The sequence below is a fragment of the Schistocerca americana genome, chromosome X (genome assembly GCF_021461395.2).
Source record: "Schistocerca americana isolate TAMUIC-IGC-003095 chromosome X, iqSchAmer2.1, whole genome shotgun sequence".
Classification (NCBI taxonomy): domain Eukaryota; kingdom Metazoa; phylum Arthropoda; class Insecta; order Orthoptera; family Acrididae; genus Schistocerca; species Schistocerca americana.
The window spans coordinates 1000059202-1000073987 of NC_060130.1; the positions used below are offsets into that span (position 1 = coordinate 1000059202).

General features: G+C 43.7%; 1 protein-coding gene across 1 annotated transcript in view; it reads right to left on the minus strand.

Moving 5' to 3' along the window:
- Window positions 1-5183: 5183 nt before the first annotated feature.
- The window catches only part of LOC124555508 (prefoldin subunit 2-like), a 32302-nt gene continuing 22699 nt past the window's right edge, over window positions 5184-14786 (minus strand). The window contains exon 3 of the mRNA XM_047129454.1: window positions 5184-5796. Within this exon, the coding sequence (XP_046985410.1) occupies window positions 5626-5796 (171 nt within the window). The 3' untranslated portion in view covers window positions 5184-5625. The remainder of the gene's footprint in view (window positions 5797-14786) is intronic.

A 14786-nucleotide genomic window follows, 5' to 3' on the forward strand; every position in this document is an offset into this window, starting at 1 on the left:
AGGAAAAAAAGCTAGTCTTCCACCTTTTTTTAAAAAAAATTTATTTACTGACGCAGAGGTTTTGGTGCCAATATTTATCTTTGTGCCTGCAAATCATGCCTGTGTAGCGCTACATATATTCCACGGCAGAAGTTAGTTGTGGCGGCACCTACCAACATTTTTCAGAACTTCCGCTTACTTTGTACTCGATTCTAAGCTGCAGGCAGTTTTTTGGATTACAAAAACCGGAGAAAAAGTGTGGCTTAGATTCGAGTAAATACAGTACTCACTGAAATCAAGCACCAAATGGTGAGAGGCAAGGGGACTCACCGAAATAGAGCACCATGGGAACTCACCGATATCAAGCATCCTGATGAGAACAGGAAAATACTGCATCCACATTATTGTTCGTCGATCATGTTAAATGTAGTTTCCAACCAGACACTGAAATGGCTAACCCTATTGCCATATTTTACTGTACACTCAAATTTTAACACTAAGTTTCAAACCTGAAAACCATTGAAACACAAAGGTTTACATGTACATCGTAAATGAAATGTAGAATCAAATGCGTTCGTCTTAATCACAAAAACAGGTCACTCTATATTTGTTGATTACAGCACCTTCCACCATGAATGGAAAACAATGGTTTGCACAAACCATACATATTTTTGGTGTAGAATCTGAATACGCAATAAAAATGTGAGGTTCCCATTTGAAAATATAGAAGTTGAATGTGCCGTGCAGGAGGGATAGTTAGGTGGTGGCCACTTCTAGCACAGACAGATGCCCCCTTTGCTAATAATAACTTTTCACCTACACCGTGTGTATTCACATTTACCAATTTTTTTCTGACGATTACTGGGTAACTAAACCAATTGATGACAATTCATCACAACACTGACAAATTTAATTTCTACTTCATTTACCTTTATTACTTTAAACATATGATGATCAGCTTTTATGTAGTAATTTTGACAGGTAGTGTAATACAGATCAGTAATTCTCAATCTGTGAGTGGTCTAAACACCCATTCAAAAGTGGCAACAACTTCTCATGTGCTCAAACATGACTGACTAAATGAACAAGCTGAATGACATAGCAACTGCACTGACATACAGGAACTTTACATGATGACTACAAGACACCGAAACTATGCACTTTAAGAGCTCAACCATAACCGACTAAAAACAATGACCAAACTCACAATGTTCATGGCTGACTGATGCTTTGTAAATGACACTTACGCAGGATGTCCCAAGAGGAATGGTCAATACTCAGGGATATAATGGGAACAATCATTTGCAGCAAAAACCCTAGCAAACATGGGCTTTAAAACGCCTACCTTAAGAACTACAAGCACTACTTCATCTCCACCACTGAAGTAGTGCCCATAGCTCTTAAGCTACGCGTTTTAGAGCCAGGTTTACTAGACTTCTTTTGCTTTGAACCATCAATCCTGTCACATCTCTGAATATCAACCATTCTAATTGGGACACACTACATAAAGATGCTTTTAGTACATAAATGACAAAATTTTAAAACACAAGATATTTCGATATTAACGTAAGAGAAAGAAAAGCAAAAAATACAAAAACACAATATGCAGTGATATTCTCTTTATGAGCACAGGGTGTATACACAAGGAAAGAAGAATAATTCATAGATTTCAGAGTGAAAAATATAGCTTTTCCCAGGTGAAAGAACATTTTTTCCATGTTAAGTGACAATATATGTTCCCTAGGAGCTGTAAAACTTATCAATCCTTTTAATGGTAAAGGCTTTTAACACTGGCATAGAACTCCCTGGCACTTTAGGAAATGAAACCCAACAAAAACATCATGGTTTGCAAAGAGCATTGATGTGTGAGCAACATATAAACTGCAGTTTTCATATTACGGAAGTATAAATACTAATTGTGCCAAATACTGTGCAGTAGCTTCCGAAACACTGAAATCGAAATTGCGCTGCGCGATTAACTTTTGTCAGCCAATTATAGCTCGCGTCATGTGGTCTTGCCAGCCAATGACAGCAGATATTCAGAGCACTGGACACTATGTAGTCAGCCAACAGCAACATCACTTAAGTATCATCAATACACAAACAGGAAAAGTTGTTAGTTTAAATTTATATACACACAGTATAGCTACCAAAAAAACTGAGCTTTCGCATATAATATTTATCTCTCTTAGCTTGTGTTACCCTTTAAAATATCTCAAACAAAAATGTGCCAGTGGAACTTTAAATAATGGCATAAATAGCTGGTCTTTTGGGCCCAAAATTTTTCTATGAGGCTGGTCCCCAAAGTTTTAAGTTTTGAATGAGAGTCAAACACTCATTGACTTTAGAAATTCATTGCACTCTCTCACAGATAACGTAATTCATCTTGCATAAAAGGAAATTTTCTTTAAAAGTAATGCTTCTCGATCTACCATTCACAATATTTTCCCACGAACTATTACAAATGTGAACAATTGTGATGTCACATTCATCGAAAGTAGTTTGCTGTTAATTAGTATTGCATGGTCTTTGTCCTAAAGCCTTTGACCCATTTTCCTGTCTGCAGACACTTGCGTGAGCACTGTATTTTGTGTTGTAAATGGTGCATTTCCTTTGCAACTAAAATTTTATTTTTGTGTCATTCTCTTGTTTATGTTTTATTGCTGTGTATTATTCTTCAGTAGTGGGCTAAGGTAAAATTCTCTGTTGGACTATCAGTTCCTACCACTCAAAATTACAAAAATTTAACTGAAAACTAAATAATGAAAATTCCCAGAATTCTAAAACATTGTTTTTTCTGGCTAAAAAAAAAATTCCCACATTTTTCTCAGATTTCTGGTTGTCCCAGGCTGTGTACACCCTGTGAACTATAAGTCGTATAACAGAAGAACAGCATAATGATATCCAAAGTTTTAACAGGCACAGGGAACTCCAAAGCCAGCAGAGTGATTTCTGTGAAGTTAAGCTATGATCCTGTTGTTCATTAACAATTGTTACGTCTAAGAAAATTATGGACTGGTTTGCTTCAGGTTCTATTGTGATTTTTATTTTATTATGGTGTGAATTAAATAATACAATAAGTTCATCTTTTGTACAATTAGTGTCAACAACAAACCATTTTTCTGCCAAGTTTATTTTCCCTTTAAAAAAATTTATTCTCCAATTGGTTGATGAATATGGATGCTTGACATGTTGTTGACCATAGCTAAGCCTTGCGTCTGTTGGTAGAGCTTATCGAGATTATAGAGAGAGAGAGAGAGAGAGAGAGAGAGAGAGAGAGAGAGATCGCCACTGTGCTCTCTGTCGGTCCCACACCACACACCTACCATGGTAACTGGCAATGCAGGAGTGAGCACTACACCTGGTCAATGTTTCTGCGTCTGAATCTGCCTAGCAAAATTTATACGCTCAGAGAACTATTGCTTTTACTTCTTCACACAATATGTATCATAATTGCTTTTTGTCACCCATAATGAACACCTCCCCATACCTAAACTAACATGGAACATTCTGCATGCATCCTGATGCACATGCAAAATGATGCTATTGGTTGGAGCATCACGTGATACACTGCACCTTGCTACTACGCATCGCACCAACAGCCATCTTCTTATGTACAAACTGCTGTAGTTTAAGTAAATCAACTGAACTCTCCAGAAAGGTTACTTTTTGCTTAATAATGTTTCTTCAGAGAATTTCCATTGTCCCTTTGACAGGTATATTTGTGAACATAACAATGTCAAATAAAGCAAATCTAGCTTCTCTGGAGATTTTTCTCTCTTTAATAAAAATTGTTAGGCACATATTTTTTTTTATAGAATATGGGCATCCAAAAGTGTAAAATTCCCTGGGGATATTAATTAGTAATTGAGAAGGTATGCTGATGTGTTCTTGGAGATAACAATGGGTCTGATTGGGGCGACAGGATTGGGATTTTTTGTTGTGCTCCGAGTTTGGGGGCAGTGGGGTATCAGACAGTAAAAAGTTACCTGGATTGTGTAAGCACTTTTTTCTGACATTTAGTGGTTGGATCATGGTTTTTTTTCGAGACAAAACTAACAGTTTTAGCAATGTAATAATTTTTGTAAGGACAACAGTGGAGTTTCCAATTATTTAAGGAGTAGACTTTTAGTACATGGAGCTATTCTACCTTTCTAAATTTCACGTTGCATGTACTATTCTGCAGTATGTAACTTTTTCATTAGAATAACATTGCTCACACTGTTAAGATCCCTGGCTAAGTCAAAAATATTCACAAAAGTAATAATTTGTTACTTATTTATTTTAGTATATCATCGGCCAACATTGCTGTTCCGTTGACAGTTCTTTGAGAAATCCAAATTGTCTGCCACTGGGAAAGTGCTTCTGTAATAAGTTTATACTCGTTCTATTGCACATCATCCTTTTTTTAAAAAAATTTACAACAGATTTAAACCTACCTTTCTGATATATGGTTTTAAAGGGGGAATATTTAAGTGCCTGGGAAAGTACCAGTACAAGAACATAAATTACGCAAGTTACTGTTACAAATAAGTGAATATTACAAGTCTCAACTGAGCAACATCTGACATTCACAAAACTTTCACTGAAATGATGATGTTAAAAACTGTGTGCTATCCACAAAGAAAGTGTTCAAACTTAAATTACTCACTACTGAGAGATTATTAAAACTGTCTGTAGCTCTGGGGCCAGCGGAAAAAAAAACCATTTCCTCTCCACTAAGATCCTGAATAGTAAAACAACGTGGTGTTCAAACCAACCTCCATAAACTGTTAACAAAATAACTTGCTTTGCTAAATGAATTGCCGATGAGTATCAGGTTGCTGCAATGGTATTACAGAGTACACAAGCTTTTTTTTCATATCTTATGCTAAAATACTTCTTTACACCGCATTCAGCTAAACTAAACTAACTTTAATCTAAGATTATTCACATTTCAGATATGAACAAAAAGTATGTTTTCAGCTTAAAACTATTCCCTGAAAGTATTTCACCCTTTTTTTGTAGAAATTCCGTTCAAGATCACTGCAATAGCTCTGCAAATTCTTCATGCAACAAAATAAAGAGTATCTTGATCACATTTCAATGTTTTAAATAATTCTATTCACAAAAACATGAAAATTATCATTTAAAATGATACTTTGTGGGCTGAAGCTTGGGAAATTACTGTATTTTGCAAAACTCAAAAATAAAACAACATACACCTTTTTATTCAGCATTTAATGATTTTGGAAACACAGTAGTCAACACAAAAACCACCAAATCTCAAAAAGACCACTAAACATAAAAGTGTGTAAGAATAAATGAAGTAACGGTATACACAGAAGTAACTGATGGTGGAAGACAGATGGCAATGTACGACTAGGTTCACTTTAAAATGTTTTATAATGCTACTTAAAGTTATTTCTGGACGCAAAGTAACTGAAGGTATCTTACAAGCGTTTCTGTAATTAAGTTAACAGAGAAATTAACACAGATTCACATAAAACAAAAGAACAGCATAAAAACCTCCAACAAAATTTTAAAGCAATGCCTGTAGGCTATTATTATTTACAACAGTCATCAATTTCATTGCAAAAGAAATGATAAATATTGCACAGTGTCCAGGTATTTAGCATTAACACACGTTTAAATACATGCTTTGGCTTACGATTTGCCAACAAGAACACCGCCTGCACGATGTCTTGGGCCATCCGTAATCTCTCCAGCACTATGATCCTGTTCCTTTAGGTCACCACTAAATTGTTGTCTATATGCTTTTATTTCTTTATCCTTTCCCTTTACATCATCAGTGACATCTTCAATGAATTTCACCAACTGTTTAAAAAAAATACAAATATATTACCCACTCAAAATCAAATTTCTGCAAAATACGTTTATCAGTCACAAAATTTTCTTGGCTTAATGAACTATTACAATGAATAAAATTTTCAGTTCAGCAACACACTACACCAGGGGCACAGGAAAATGAAATTATATAAGTTAACTCAATTACACATGTGGATACTGTTCTGAAAATGTCAAGGAGAAAAATCTGGAACTAACACAGAAGATGGCAATGATACTGACAAAATGTGTTTGCTATATCGCTACACACTCCACATACATTTAAGTTAATGTTTAACTTTATTTGCAGAACAATTTTGTATTTCTGTTCTGGGTGCTTTCTTCAAATGGATAAACTGGAATACTGCACCATCATAAAATTTCTTATTTTGGAATGCTTAACACTAAACTGAAGTTATCTACATCTGAATGGGACGATACAGACATTGCCTCATATGAACGTATTGTTCTTTGTGGAACATTCTTCACAGTTCATTTTATTTCTCTGATAATATAGGTCATACAAGTGTAACAGACATGACTGTCTGTAGTTCAAAGTTTCTCAGAGGGCAACAACTATTTTCTATCAGTTTGATCATCGTACTCACCATTTCATCACCCCCCCCCCCCCCCCCCCGCCAAAGAATACTTTGTGTTTTCTCTACCTTCTACACACCCTTCTTTAAGGCCTATGTGTTATGCATGCCTTCAACCCACAGAACACTTCCCAAGAAAGATATGCTGACTATTAATTACTTTGCAGACAGCAGTAGTCAGTTGTGGAAGTAGTGAATAATACAATAAAACTCATCAACTTTGACCAGTAGCTATCATAATAGCAACTATTTGTCTGTACTATGTAACCAGCATAGTGACTGACACCATACAATCACACACATTTTAACTGTATAAGGATCCCAGTGGGAATATGACGCTATGGGTGGAATGTGGTTATCAATGGCTTCAAACATACAAAAAACTTGTAAACATCATATTACAGTTGGGAAACTAGGAAAAGTTCTATATGTAGAAAACTGGAAAATTTTTCCAAACTCCATTTGCTTAACAAGGTACCTATACAGACCAAGAAAAGAATCTCTTCTTTTCACATATGTGAAGGTGGTTGTCATGACAATAGAAATGGTTACACATTTGTACTATGAAATAAGTGTCTAGAGTTACTTTCATTTTCCCTGTTCTATATTTTGTAAGTGTCAGGACATCAGGAAAAGGCTTACATCTCTTACTACAGATCAAATATTTAATCAGTTTACTGCAACCACTGTATACAGTACAGAGCAATTGTTTAAGGTAACAATGAAACATATATGCCCAAAGGAACTATCACAGCTCTCTGAGTATTATAAACTTACTAGGATAAGAGGTGGATGGGGAAGACTGAAAATCAGTTCTACAGGAATCAATTTGGTTTCCATAATCAACAAAATTTTAGGAAATGGAATATCAACATCACTCTGGCTGGTTTGAAAAATTGCTAACACAGCTCTCTCCATTTGATTCTCAACAGAGAAAACAATCTTCAGATGTGAAAGTAGTAGTTGTTGTGGTCTTCAGTCCAGAGACTGGTTTGATGCAGCTCTCCATGCTACTCTTTCCAGTGCAAACCTCTTCATCTCCCAGTACCTACTGCAACCTAGATCCTCCTGAATCTGCTTAGGGTATTCATCTCTTGGTCTCCCTCTACGATTTTTACCTTCCACACTGCCCTCCAGTACTAAATTGGTGATCCCTTGATGTCTCAGAACATGTCCTACCAACCGATCCCTTCTTCTAGTCAAGTTGTACCACAAGCTCCTCTTCTCCCCAATTCTATTCAATACCTTCTCATTAGTTATGTGATCTACCCACCTAATCTGCAGCATTCTTCTGTGGCACCACATTTCAAAAGCTTCTATTCTCTTCTTGTCTAAACTATTTATCGTCCATGTTTCACTTCCATACATGGCTACACTCCATACAAATACATTCAGAAACGACTTCCTGACACTTAAATCAATACTCGATGTTAACAAATTTCTCTTCTTCAGAAACGCTTTCCTTGCCATTGCCAGTCTACATTTTATATCCTCTCTACTTCGACCATCATCAGTTATTTTGCTCCCCAAATAGCAAAACTCCTTTACTACTTTAAGTGTCTCATTTCCTAATCTAATACCCTCAACATCATCCGACTTAATTCGACTACATTCCATTATCCTCGTTTTGCTTTTGTTGATGTTCATCTCCTTTCAAGACACTGTCCATTCCGTTCAACTGCTCTTCCAAGTCCTTTGCTGTCTCTGACAGAATTACAATGTCATCGGCAAACCTCAAAGTTTTTATTTCTTCTCCATGGATTTTAATACCTACTCCGAAGTTTTCTTTTGTTTCCTTTACTGCTTGCTCAATATACAGATTGAATAGCATCGGGGAGAGGCTACAACCCTGTCTCACTCCCTTCCCAACCACTGCTTCCCTTTCTTGTCCCTCAACTCTTATAACTGCCATCTGCTCTCTGTACAAATTGTAAATAGCCTTTCGATCCATGTATTTTACCCCCGTCACCTTCAGAATTTGAAAGAGTATTCCAGTCAACATTGTCAAAAGCTTTCTCTAAGTCTACAAATGCTAGAAACGTAGGTTTGCCTTTCCTTCCAAGATAAGTCGCAGGGTCAGTATTGCCTCATGTGTTCCAACATTTTTACGGAATCCAAACTGATCTTCCCCGAGGTCGGCTTCTACCAGTTTTTCCATTCGTCTGTAAAGCATTCGCGTTAGTATTTTGCAGCTGTGACTTATTAAGCTGATAGTTCGGTAATTTTCACATCTGCCAACACTTGCTTTCTTTGGGATTGGAATTATTATATTCTTCTTGAAGTCCGAGGGTATTTCGCCTGTCTCTTACATCTTGCTCATCAGATGGTAGAATTTTGTCAGGACTGGCTCTCCCAAGGCTGTCAGTAGTTCTAATGGAATGTTGTCTACTCCCAGGGCCTTGTTTCGACTTAGGTCTTTCAGAGCTCTGTCAAACTCTTCACGCAGTATCATTTCTCCCATTTCATCTTCATCTACATCGTCTTCCATTTCCATAATATTGTCCTCAAGAACATCGGCCCTGCATAGACCCTCTATATACTCCTCCCATCTTTCTGCTTTCCCTTCTTTGCTTATAACTGAATTTCCATCTGAGCTCTTGATATTCATGCAAGTGGTCTCTTTTCTCCAAAGGTCTCTTTAATTTTCTTGTAGGCAGTATCTATCTTACCCCTCATGAGATAAGCCTCTACATTCTTACATTTGTCCTCTAGCCATCCCTGCTTCGCCATTTTGCACTTCCTGTCGATCTCATTTTTGAGACGTTTGTATTCCTTTTTGGTTGGTTTGGGGGATTAAAGGGACCAGACTGCCATGGTCATCGGTCCCTTTTTCCAAAGACAAAGAACACCCACAGAGAATAAAAACAAGGAACAGAAGAGATCACAGACGATACAGAACAAGAGATACTGAGACAAAGACAAGACAAAACAAACTAAAACCACACAGAGTGTGACGGTGGTTGGCCGACCATAGACATAAAAAAGGAAAGGCCAACCACTTAGAAACACATTGAAAAACCAGTGGAAAATCATAGGCCAAAGGCCAGAGTCAACACAAAACAATAAAATAAAACAGAAACACTCAGAGTAAATGATAAAATCCCCCTGCCCGAATAAAACGTAAAACTAAGTCAGCCATAGTGGAGTCGTCTGTTAAAAGGGCAGGGAGCGTAGCAGGCAGCGCAAATGTCTGCCTGACCACTGCTAAAAGGGGGCAGGCCAGCAAAATGTGGGCCACTGTCAAAGCTGCCCCACAGCGACATAGAGGAGGGTCCTCCCGGCGCAGTAAATAACTGTGTGTCAGCCGGGAGTGGCCAATGCGGAGCCGGCAAAGAACTACTGAGTCCCTGCGAGTGGCTCGCAGGGATGACCGCCACACAGCCGTCGTCTCCTTGACAGCACGGAGTTTATTGCGCATTGGCAGTTCGCGCCATTCATCGTCCCATAGCGCCAAGATTTTGCGGCGGAAGACTGCCCGCAAATCAGTCTCTGGGAGGCCAACGTCCAGAGATGGCTTACTGGTGGCCTCTTTCGCCAGGCGGTCAACATGGTTGTTACCCGGGATACCGACATGACCGGGGGTCCACACAAAGACCACAGAGCGGCCGCAACAGGCGAGAGTATGCAGAGACTCGTGGCTAGCCATCACCAAACGAGAACGAGGGAAACACTGGTCGAGAGCTCGTAAACCGCTCAGGGAATCGCTACAGATGACGAAGGACTCACCTGAGCAGGAGCGGATATACTCTAGGGCACGAAAGATGGCGACCAGTTCAGCAGTGTAAACGCTGCAGCCATCCGGCAAGGAACGTTGTTCGGAAAGGTCCCCTAGAGTGAGCGCATATCCGACACGACCAGCAACCATCGAACCGTCAGTGTAAACAACACCAGAGCCCTGATACGTGGCCAGGATGGAATAAAAGCGGCGGCGGAAGGCCTCTTGAGGGACTGAGTCCTTAGGGCCCTGTGCCAAGTCGAGCCGAAGGCTAGGGCGACGAACACACCATGGGGGTGTATGCAAAGTAGCCCGGAAAGGAGGTGGAACAGTGAAACCCTGGAGCCCAGAGAGAAGCTCCTTGACGCGGACCGCTATTGTACAACCAGACCGGGGCCGACGTTCCAGCATACGGACGACCGACCGCGGGAACAGGAGACGATAGTTTGGATGCCCGGGCGAGCTTAGAACATGGGCAGCATAAGCGGCCAGCAAACGTTGGCGTCGGAACCGCAGTGGAGGTACACCTGCCTCCACTAGTACGCTGTCCACAGGGCTGGTGCGGAAAGCACCAGTGGCAAGGCGTATCCCGCTGTGGAGAATCGGGTCCAGCACCCGTAACGCAGATGGGGATGCTGAGCCATAAGCCAGGCTCCCATAATCCAGACGGGACTGGATTAACGCCTGGTAGAGCCGCAATAGTGTAGAGCGGTCGGCGCCCCAGTGGGTGTTGCTCAAGCATCTCAGAGCGTTTAGATGCCGCCAACACGTCTGTTTCAGCTGCCGGATATGAGGCAGCCAAGTCAACCGGGCATCGAAAACCACCCCCAAAAACCTGTGGGTCTCCACCACAGCAAGGAGTTCGTCGGCAAGATAAAGCCGCGGCTCAGGATGGACTGTTCGGCACCGGCAGAAATACATAACGCAGGTCTTGGCTGCCGAAAACTGAAACCCATGCGCTACAGCCCAAGACTGCGCCTTACGGATAGCGCCCTGTAGCTGACGTTCAACAGCTGCAATGCCAGTAGAGCTGTAATAAAGGCAGAAGTCGTCAGCATACAGGGAAGCGGAGACAGAATTTCCCACGGCCGCAGCAAGCCCGTTAATGGCTATTAAAAACAGACAGACACTTAAAACAGAGCCCTGTGGCACACCGTTCTCCTGGACGTGGGAGGAACTATACGAGGCCGCGACTTGCACGCGGAAGGTATGACACGACAGAAAATTGCGGATAAAAATCGGCAGAGGACCCCGAAGACCCCATCCATGGAGCGTAGAAAGAATGTGATGACCCCACGTCGTATCGTACGCCTTCCGCATGTCGAAAAAGACAGCGACCAGGTGCTGACGGCGGGAAAAGGCAGTACGGATGGCCGACTCCAGGCTCACCAGATTGTCGGCGGCGGAGCGGCCTTTACGGAACCCACCCTGAGATGGAGCCAGAAGGCCCCGAGACTCCAGTACCCAATGCAAGCGCCGGCTCACCATCCGTTCAAGCAACTTGCAAAGAACGTTGGTGAGGCTAATGGGACGGTAGCTGTCCACCTCCAGAGGGTTCTTTCCAGGTTTCAAAACGGGGATGACAATGCCTTCCCGCCATTGCGACGGAAACTCCCCCTCGACCCAAAGACGGTTGTAAAGATCGAGAAGGCGCCGCTGGCAGTCCACTGAAAGGTGTGTCAGCATCTGACAGTGGATGCCATCTGGCCCAGGAGCGGTATCAGGGCAAGCAGCGAGGGCACTGCGAAATTCCCACTCACTAAATGGAGCATTGTAAGATTCTGGGTGGTTGGTGCGAAACGAAAGGCTCCGACGTTCCATCCGCTCTTTAATGGAGCGGAAGGCCTGGGGGTAATTCGCAGAAGCGGAACTCATAGCAAAATGCTCTGCTAAGCGATTGGCAATGACGTCGGAGTCAGTACAAACTGCTCCATTCAGTGAGAGCGCAGGGACGCTGGCAGGTGGCCTATAGCCGTAGACGCGTCGAATCTTGGCCCAGACCTGTGAGGGAGTGACATGGAGGCCAATGGTGGACACATACCGCTCCCAGCACTCCTTCTTGCCTTGGCGGATAAGGAGGCGGGCCCGCGCACGCAGCCGTTTGAAGGCCATAAGGTGGTCGAGGGAGGGGTGTCGCTTGTGACGCTGGAGCGCCCGCCGGCGATCTTTAATCGCTTCAGCGATCTCAGGCGACCACCAAGGCACAGCCTTCCGCCGAGGGGACCCACAGGAATGGGGAATGGCAGATTCGGCGGCAGTAACGATGCCGGTGGTGACCGATTGAACCACCGCATCAATGTCATCGGTAGAGAGAGGCTCAAAAGCGGCAGTGGAGGAGAACAAGTCCCAGTCAGCCTTATTCATAGCCCATCTGCTAGGGCGCCCAGAAGAGTGGCGCTGTGGTAGTGACAAAAAGATCGGAAAATGGTCACTACCACACAGGTCGTCATGCACACTCCATTGGACAGACGGTAAGAGGCTATGGCTACAGATTGAAAGGTCAATGGTGGAGTAGGTGCCATGCGCCACACTGAAGTGTGTGAAGGCACCATCATTTAACAGCGAGAGATCGAGCTGCGACAATAAATGCTCAACGATGGCGCCTCGACCTGTTGCCACTGACCCACCCCACAGAGGGTTATGAGCGTTGAAGTCGCCCAATAGCAAGAAAGGTGGCGGCAATTGGGCGACCAGTGCAGCCAGGACATGCTGCGAGACATCACCATCCGGTGGAATGTAAAGACTGCAGACGGTATCAGCCTGTGGCATCCACACGCGTACAGCGACAGCCTCTAAAGGCGTCTGGAGAGGGACAGACTCGCTGTGCAGAGTGTGAAGGACATATATGCAGACTCCACCAGACACCCTTTCATAAGCTGCTCGGTTCTTGTAATAACCCCGATAGCCACGGAGGGCGGGGGTTCGCATCGCTGGAAACCAAGTTTCCTGGAGAGCAATGCAGAAGAAAGGGCGAAGGCTGAGAAGTTGGCGGAGCTCAGCTAAATGGTGGAAAAAACCGCCGCAGTTCCACTGGAGGATGGTATTGTCCATGGCTGAGAAAGGCGTGAAAGGACTGGGAAGGCAATTTACGCCGCTTGTTCACTCACTGCCACCGATTCAGTACCCGGACGAGAGGCATCCATGGCGTCTGAGGGACCAGCGAGATCAAGGTCCTCAGCGGACGCTAGAATCTCGACTTCATCCTCAGACGCAGAGCGCGAAAGGTGCGGTGGGGTTGGTGCCACCGCAAGTTCTTTAGCCTTAGAGGTCTTTCTCTTGGACTTCTCTCGCTGAACCTTGGGTTTCACCGGCTGGGAAGGCTTCACCGATTCAGTCTCCGGGACAGAGGAGGATCGTGAAGCCCTACGCCCGGCTGCTGGTGAGGACTTATGCCACTGGTGGCCGTCACCCTTCCCGCTGGGGGAACCCTGGGAAGGGAGGGTTCCAAGGGAACTCTTACGGGCGAGAGTAGCCGAAGAAGTTAGGCGCTTCTCCGGCTGAGAAGCGGGGACGGACGTCCCCGACGGGTGGGAGGAGGTTGCTCCTGAAGTAGGTGGTGCAGGAGCAACCGGTTGGGGAGAGCCCCCCACGGGCAAGGGGGCAGAAGGAGTCCTACTGCTTATCGAGCTGGCTGGAAGTCTCGAAACTGATGGAGCTAGCACAGTTGTTGTAGCAGCTGCATACGAAGATGTCATTCTCACAGGATGGAGTCTGTCATATTTCCGTTTGGCCTCAGTATAGGTCAGCCGGTCCAGGGTCTTATAATTCCATGATTTTGCGCTCTTTCTGAAAGACTTTGCAGTCAGGCGAGCAAGGTGAATGGTGCTCCCCGCAGTTGACGCAGATGGGAGGCGGGGCACATGGAGTATCGGGATGAGACGGGCGTCCGCAATCTCGACATGTGAGGCTGGAAGTGCAGCGGGAAGACATATGGCCGAACTTCCAGCACTTGAAGCACCGCATCGGGGGTGGGATATAGGGCTTGACGTCACATCGGTAGACCATCACCTTGACCTTTTCCGGTAACGTATCACCCTCGAAGGCCAAGATGAAGGCACCGGTAGCAACCTGATTGTCCCTCGGACCCCGATGAACGCGCCGGACAAAATGAACACCTCTACGTTCTAAGTTGGCGCGCAGCTCGTCATCAGACTGCAAAAGGAGATCCCTATGGAAAATAACACCCTGGACCATATTTAAACTCTTATGTGGTGTAATAGAAACGTTAACATCCCCCAACTTGTCACAAGCAAGTAACCTGCGGGACTGGGCGGAGGATGCAGTTTGTATCAGTACTGACCCAGAGCGCATTTTAGACAAGCCCTCCACCTCCCCAAACTTGTCCTCTAAATGCTCGACGAAGAACTGAGGCTTTGTGGAGAGAAAAGACTCCCCATCAGCTCGCGTGCAAACTAAGAATCGGGGCGAATAACTGTTAACTCCATCCTGCGACTTACGCTCTTCCCACGGCGTGGCCAGGGAAGGGAACGTTTTCGGATCGTACTTCTGAGCATTAAATTGAGCCCGAGAACGCTTAGAGACTGCTGGCGGCTGGCCGCCAGCGAGAGATGATGTACCACGCTTCATTGCGGGTCATCCGCCCTGATGCCACCTACTCCGACCAAGGGCCCTCCCCACGGGCGCCACCCAGCCACAGCAATAGCCACCTG